This window comes from Polypterus senegalus, unplaced genomic scaffold (assembly GCF_016835505.1).
Source record: "Polypterus senegalus isolate Bchr_013 unplaced genomic scaffold, ASM1683550v1 scaffold_3474, whole genome shotgun sequence".
Classification (NCBI taxonomy): Eukaryota; Metazoa; Chordata; class Cladistia; order Polypteriformes; family Polypteridae; genus Polypterus; species Polypterus senegalus.
Genome location: NW_024379284.1, coordinates 4,427 through 11,811, shown reverse-complemented (window position 1 = coordinate 11,811; position 7,385 = coordinate 4,427). Strand labels below are relative to the sequence as shown.

Here is a 7,385-nt window from a genome sequence, read left to right as displayed (position 1 = left end):
CCCCCAGCTCTTTAATGCGACCTCTAAGGGTCGCAACCCACACATTGGCAGCCACTATAATAACTGAAATTGAAAAAGGACGATCAGTTCCAGACCTTTTTTAAAATATGCCAAGATCTCACATTTACAGCATTTATATACTGGAGAAAAGGACATTCTTGGATGTTTTTAAAGATTTGCTCTTGCTGTTGGCTCTCCTCACTTTCTCTAGCGTAACGGTGAATTCTGGTTTGTTACGTTTGACTTGATTGTATGTAACAAAATAAAAAAAAGACTGAAAAGAGACATGAAACTGACAGGAGGCAGACTTGATGCTTACTGATCTTTATTATTTATTAGAGTTAAAGGGTTTACAATTAAAAAATAAAAACAAATATTTCATAAGTGACTCAAAAAATGCAAGTATTAGCACAATTAGTATTGTTTAATGGAGTGAATCATTAAAATGAACTGTAGACATCTACTGTGAGTTATCCATGTGATCCATGAGCATGCACTGTAACACGTGTGACACTCGGTCCTTTCACATGTTCTTCACACAAACAAAGTTAAGTTCAAGATTACATTCAGCGTCATTCCAGAATCCTGGAGCTGTAAAAGAAAAAAAGAGTAAAAATGTTAGTAAACGGCATTTAATGAAGAGTTGGGCAGCAGTGCACAGATTTAAACTGCCATTTCAATGTCCACAATTTTATTTGCTGTCCTCCCTTTTACATCTTTAAACTAAAAGGTCCATTTGAATTTAATTTTGATTTTTTTCCCTGTGTCTGAAGCCGCTGTAGAGTGTTGGTGATTTATGCTGACGTAAAACTGAGTTGGTCAACACATTTCCTAACCTGAGCCCTGGAAAGAAGACTCAATTTGGTTTGCATTCGTGTTTAGAGTAAAATCAGAGGGAATGCCTGTTACTTTTATTGAATTTCTTGCTCAATGAGATGTCTTACCCTCTCAAATAAAGACTTAGCCCTGCATTCTGCAATTTGATATACCTTGTAAAAGCAGATGTGGTATAATTGTCTTCATTTCTAGATGATTTTTATTACGTTTTAGAATCAAAAAGACTGAGTTTGCAGTAGGCACCAATATTATAAGTAGAGGGTTTAGAAAATGGATTAAGGGATGAACAACACTCACTCAACTTGTGCCCATTTGTCGTGGTGCCCTTCTGTCTATTGCATTAGCAGCTGAAGCCATTCCATGAATGTCACATGTGAGTGCACTTGAGACACAAACAGCAGTGGCATGGCGGCACAGTGGGATGCTGACTCGCGCTCACAGTGTGCAGAGACTGAGGCCTACAACAAGTCAGGTTGCAGTTTGATGTTCTTTCTATCTCTGCATTTTCTTTTTCTTTCCTGCTAGTTTTCCTCACACATCCAAAAGGTGAGCATCTGAGATGAATTGGCGACTCACAAATACTGGCTTTGGGTGTGTGCCCATGTGTGCCCTCTGATATCTTGGCTCATGTGTTGAACTGGATGCTGGCACGATGCTCTCCAACTCACTATGCTGATGACTTGTTAAGCAGGTTTGAAAATGGATGGATGCACAGAAGTGACTACTAGGTGACATTGTATGCACAATGTGTTGTGCTGTGTTTTAAACTATAAGAGAAAGATACAACTTATTAAGGATCTTAACTTGAAGAGCTGGATGGGTCAGGAGCTTCTAAAAAGCTGACTAAAGATCTAACTAAATAGCACGTATCACTTTGAGGTTGTTATTAAAAGTCACATTATGTGACACGTTATGCCATTATACATTTTCTCAACTTTTGTTCCCTTTTCTTTTTACATTGCAAGATTTATGGAAGCAGCCGTCCATCCCAGCAGCATTTGGTCAAAATTGATACTCTATAAGGACGCCAATCTTTCGTAGGGCACACTGCCACAAACACAGACACACAGCAAAGTGGGCCAATTGACATTCACCAGTTAGACTAACTTGGACATCTTTAGGATGTGGGGGACAATTGGGAGACCCACAGATGTTGTCCAGTCTGGAATTTGAGCCTTAACTTCTGTAGGTGTAAAGAAGCAGCAGCAGCCAATGTCCCAATGTGCCATCCATGCACTCAAGAGCCAAACTCGCCTTTCAGACTTGCTCAGATGGTGTGAGGATAATGAATTGAATGCTAAGATGGCCATTTGAACCCACGATGAGCATCGCACGGCTGGACTGCTAGCTCTCTCACAGTTTAGCACACCACAGCGATGATGATTGTCATCTCTAGTCACACCTGTGACACCCTAGAATTGTGAACACTTTAAGTCACTAAAGCAACATAAAGTCAGGATAAGGTGTTTGCATTTTGAGTTGCTGTAAATCAGTCGGACATTTCTAAGTATCCTAGTGGCAGCTTATTGTCAAGACTTACCATTATCGTTGAACATCAAACAGCCTTCACTTCCACAGTAGTTGTCTGGTTGACCAGAGCCCCACTTCTGATAATTAAAAACGGATCCATCTTTCCAGAACCAATAGTTTGTCTACAAAATTCAAGAATAAAGGCTGAGTCAGTTGGATGATATTTCCTTGTCCACCACTCTGCCAGACCACAAAACGGCCAGACCCAGCTGCTTCAATGTCAGCAGAGCACAAGAAAAATGAATTGTATAAAAGAAAATTAAAATGAAAATACAAGAGAAACAAAGATGAGGGAAACACAAATGAAAAATGAAAGCAGTAGTGACCTCACTAGAAAGAAAAAAAAGAAAAAGATTCAAGTGTGGGGGTCACAGAAAACTCTTGGAAGTGGTCTACTGAACAACTTGTCAAATGATTCAATGTTAGGGTGACCAAAACTAAGCTTTAAGTGGCCGACCTCAGGTCACAGTCAGGGTCGGTGGGCTCATTCTCTCTGTGCGGTACAGGAGGACCTTGGCATCAGACCAATTCTTTAAATTAAGAGGAGCCAGGTGAGGTGGTCAGGGCATGGAGTCAGAGGGAGCATCAGGCAGAACATATTGGCAGACAACTCATTGGCACACCCTAGAGGGGCACACATTATCTGGGCTTACATTACAACTCATAGGAATTCCCCAATATGAGCGAATGAATATGAGGGGACATAAAGGTAGAAACAAAAGTGTAAACATAGCAGACAAAACTAAAAAAATGGAAAATGCCCGCAAGCTAAGCAGTATGAAAATATGAACAAAAAGCGAGTAATAAAGGCATTGGGAAAAGCATTCAAATCCAATACTAAACTGAAAGTTCTGAAAGATGGAGTTAAAACAAAGATAAAGAAGTGGGAGCTTTCAGATACCGAAGGCCTGAGCCAGCACAGCAGTCAAGAACATTTAATTAAGCCAGAAGACGGGTAGGACATTCTCGGGTACCCAAGATGCCTGGTGAAGAGCGTGGGGTGAGTGTGTCCAAAGGTGAAGAATGCCAGCTTCCATGTCATTGACATAACCAGTCAGTGGGCGACGATGATGATGAATGGGCAATGGATGAATTATACATTTAAATATTTTTAATTTAGTTTAAAAATCTTCTATTATCAGAGTTATTTTTATATGTAGGCAACAAGTATTTTGTCTTTTTTTAAGTTTAGGATTACTGATCATTATTATTATCTGAACAATCTGGAAAATGTCGTGTCATCACTCAGCACAGTGGCCTGTCTTTGGGTTGTGAGAGATAACAACATAAACTGGAAAACAGAAAAACTGGAAAAACCGGGTGGATGAGAATTCTACACTCCTTAGCTTTTACAGGTAATTAATTATACGTGAGGAAACCTCACTGAGCAGAACAGAACCTGGATGGTCCATTAAAATAAGTTCAAAACGTTTTACGATTTACCTGAGAAACACGAGCACCTCCAAGCCAAGTGAATGGGTTTGAGTTGTCTTTGCTTGCAATCAGATTTTTTATAAATGTGTTAGCTTCTTCGCTGTGCACTGAGGCGAGGTTTCCTCCAAGATTTTGACAATGTAACTAAAGAAGAAGAAAAGGTCACAAACAGTCATAAGAGATTGGCTGGCCTCAGTTTGGCCCGACAAACAAATGCATTTTATTAAACAGATGAACCGGGCCTAGAAACACCACCAGCTGAATCAGTTCAGATAAAGATTACAAGGAGTGTCTCAAGCCTTCGTGCAAATGTCTGTAAAATGTGTCACTCTTGTGACTTCATTGTCACAACTGTCACAAATGTCAAGAGCAGCAGCAGAACTTCTGAATTCACTTTAGCAGAGCCACACACAAACAGAGCCCTTGAACCTCAGGATGCATGATTGTGTAAAGTCTGTGCCATAAGAGACAGGGGGCACAGCTGAGTGACTAACTCCAATAGTTCATAGTGTGCCAGTAAACCTGAACAGAATAAGCAGAACTAATAAAATCATTTGGAGTCACCCTGCTGAAATTATTTCCAGCTGCAAAAGAAAATACATAAATTATTCTACACATACAGACCCCATGTGTGCTGCCAAAGCTGCTGAATGGCCAGGGAAATGGAGTTGAAACAGAGTTACTAAAAGTCAAAACCAGGAACTCAACAATACGCGTCATCAGAACCAAATCTCTCAACAACAATTGTATTGCAGCCAGAATGCTAGTCATAAGAACGCACACTGATTGGGGTTTTAAATACTAGACATGCTGCTGCTGTGTTCACCTGAGACAAATAAAACTGATAAATCCTAACCTTAATTCCTTTTCTCTACCCCACTACTTGCTCATTTATTCCTTGTGTCTGTGGTTATGTTTCTAACTGTGTCCCCGTGTTCTTGATGAGCTCATTTTAAAGGCACCAGCTCGATCCACTGGACTGAAGCCCTTCATCATTTTAAACACTTCAGTCAGGTCTCAGTCTCAGCTCCACACGTCAAGGCGCTATATAACCTGACATTCTGTTAATGGCTTCTGAACACTGTCTGGCAGTGGATAGTGACGAGTCCACTGCGACTCCTAAATCCTTCTCATAAGGTGAACTCTCGATTTTCAGGCCTCCCATTGTGTATTCAAACCTCACATTTTTATTTCCTTTATACATTGCCTATAGAAACGTTTGAAATAGTTACTTTATGTTATTTGTCATAAAGCCTGAAATCAAAAACCGTGCTCAAAAGAACCTTTACTAACTTTATTGAAAAATACTGTATTGCAACATCAAGCCACTGAAAAGAAAGTGACCAGCTCAGAAAATTCATTTAAAAATGAAAAACAAGAATGTCAGGGTTGGCAAAGTCATCAATCCACTGATTTAACATTTAGTAGAGCCACCGTTTGTTGTAATTACAGCTGTCAGTCTTTTTGGATATGTCTCTGCTAGCTTTGTACACCTAGATTGGGGAATGTTTGCCTATTCTTTCTTGCAGAATTTTGAGTTCAGTTAATTTCTATGGTGAGCGGCAATGGACTGCTGTCTTAGAGTCCATCCACAGGTTGTGTGTTAGATTTAAATCAGGGCTCTGACTTGGCCACTCAAGGACATTCGCCCTCCTATCCTTAAGTCACTGTGTTGTTTGTTCATTTGGTGGTAAGTTTGGGATCGCTGAATGACGAAGGTGAATGACCTTCGACTGTCTAGCAGAGGGATGCAGGTTTTCCTTAAGAATTTGGGTGCACTTTGCATCGTCCTTTTTCCTTTCAATCTTGACTAATTGCCCAGTCCCTGATGAAGAGAACCCCTCCAGTAAATAATGCTGCCATCACCCTGCTTCACAGGGGTATGGTGTGTTTTGGATGGCATGCTGTGTTTCTCCAAACATTGCTCTTGGAGTTCAATCCACAAAGGTCAATTTTTGTCTCACCTAACTGTGGCACTTTTTTCCACATGGCAGCAGAATATCCCAGGTGTGTTTTTGCATAGATTACATCACCTTTTCAGAAAAGGTTTCTTTGTTCACACAGACCAGCTTGAGAGATTGTTGTCACAGGTACAAGTTGACCACTTCCTTCCACGAATCCTTGTAAGTCCTGCAAAGTTGCCTCTTGGCAGCCTCTCTGATCAATGCCCTTCTAGCTTGGTCATCCAGGTGGACGGACAGCCTGATGTAGGCAATGTTTAGGTGGTGCTATACACCTTCCACTTCTTAATGATACTCAGAACAGTACTCAGAAGGAGAGCTAAAGCCTTTGAAATCTTTTTGTAGCCTTCTCCTAACTTACAGTATGCCTTTCTATAACTTTATCCCGGAGCAGCACTTTTGACAGTGCTTTCCTATCCATGTCAGTTTCTTTTTCAGAACTTTGCACTCCTAGTAGTGAAATCTGGTTTTATTCTGAGATAATCAATACTACTGCAAGTGATATCAGGTGCGGCAGTTAGTCAAGTGTTTGGTCTGGCAGCTGATTGGTTACATCTGATTAACTTTAGATTGGTACACTCTACGGGTGTGATCACTTTAACAAACCTAGTATTTCACTCATTGATTTTTAATAATTGCTCAAAATGTTTTAGAATGTTATTTTCACATTGACAAAGAGGGTTATAACGTGTACATACAGCTAACAAATTTAGACTTATTTTATTTATCCATCCATTTTCAAACCCGCCAATCCAAATACAGGGTCATGGGGTCTGCTGGAGCCAATCCCAGCCAACACAGGGCAGGAACCAATCCTGGGCAGGGTGCCAACCCACCGCAGGACACACACAAACACACCAAGCACACACTAGTGCCAATTTAGGATCACCAATCCACCTAACCTGCACGTCTTTGGATTGTGGGAGGAAACCGGAGTGCCCGGAGGAAACCCACGCAGACACGGGGAGAACATGCAAACTCCACGCAGGGAGGACCCGGGAAGCGAACCCAGATGGGTGTCCTAACTGCGAGGCAGCAGCGCTACCACTGCGCCACCATGCCGCCCTTATTTTCTTTATCAGGGTGTAATGTGACAAAAGGTATAGATTTTCACAGGTATGATGACTTTCTATAGGCACCTGTACACACACACACACTAAGGATTTTGGAGTTGGTCTAAAAGCACAAATTATTCTATGACCACAGATGCCTGCCAGCTTTGCAATTTTTTAGGCAATCTGTGGTAGAACATTTATATACAAACTCTCTTTTTTCACTTCAATGTTTCTATTCAGATTGTTAATAATAAAATGAATTACCTCAGCCGCAGCATGTCCTTTTCTCACTGGAGTAAAGCGGTAACATTTGCTTTGAAATGGAGTCCAGCTATAGGCACAGAAACATTGACCTAATAATGAATGAGATTGTTTCAGTAAACTTAGTGCAGCATCATCAAGTAATGCAGAGTTAGGGTAACTAACAAGAAGAAATACAGATTACAATGTGGACATCATGTCATGTACACAGCCATACTCAGTCTTGTAGAACTTAGCGATGTTAATACATTGATCTGTTAAACTCCATGTTGCATTTCTTCCACTCATCAGTCTGTCCTTTTCCTCC

The 7,385-nt window shown here is 40.8% G+C and overlaps 1 protein-coding gene across 1 annotated transcript; it reads right to left on the bottom strand.

Moving 5' to 3' along the window:
• Window positions 1–523: 523 nt before the first annotated feature.
• Window positions 524–7,148, bottom strand: LOC120519848 (galactose-specific lectin nattectin-like; the record flags this gene model as incomplete). The annotated part of the gene is made up of 4 exons (XM_039742626.1): window positions 524–591; window positions 2,378–2,489; window positions 3,811–3,945; window positions 7,082–7,148. Coding segments are annotated over 4 exons (382 nt in total), but the record flags the coding sequence as incomplete, so codon positions are not given.
• Between the last annotated feature and the right edge of the window lie 237 nt (window positions 7,149–7,385).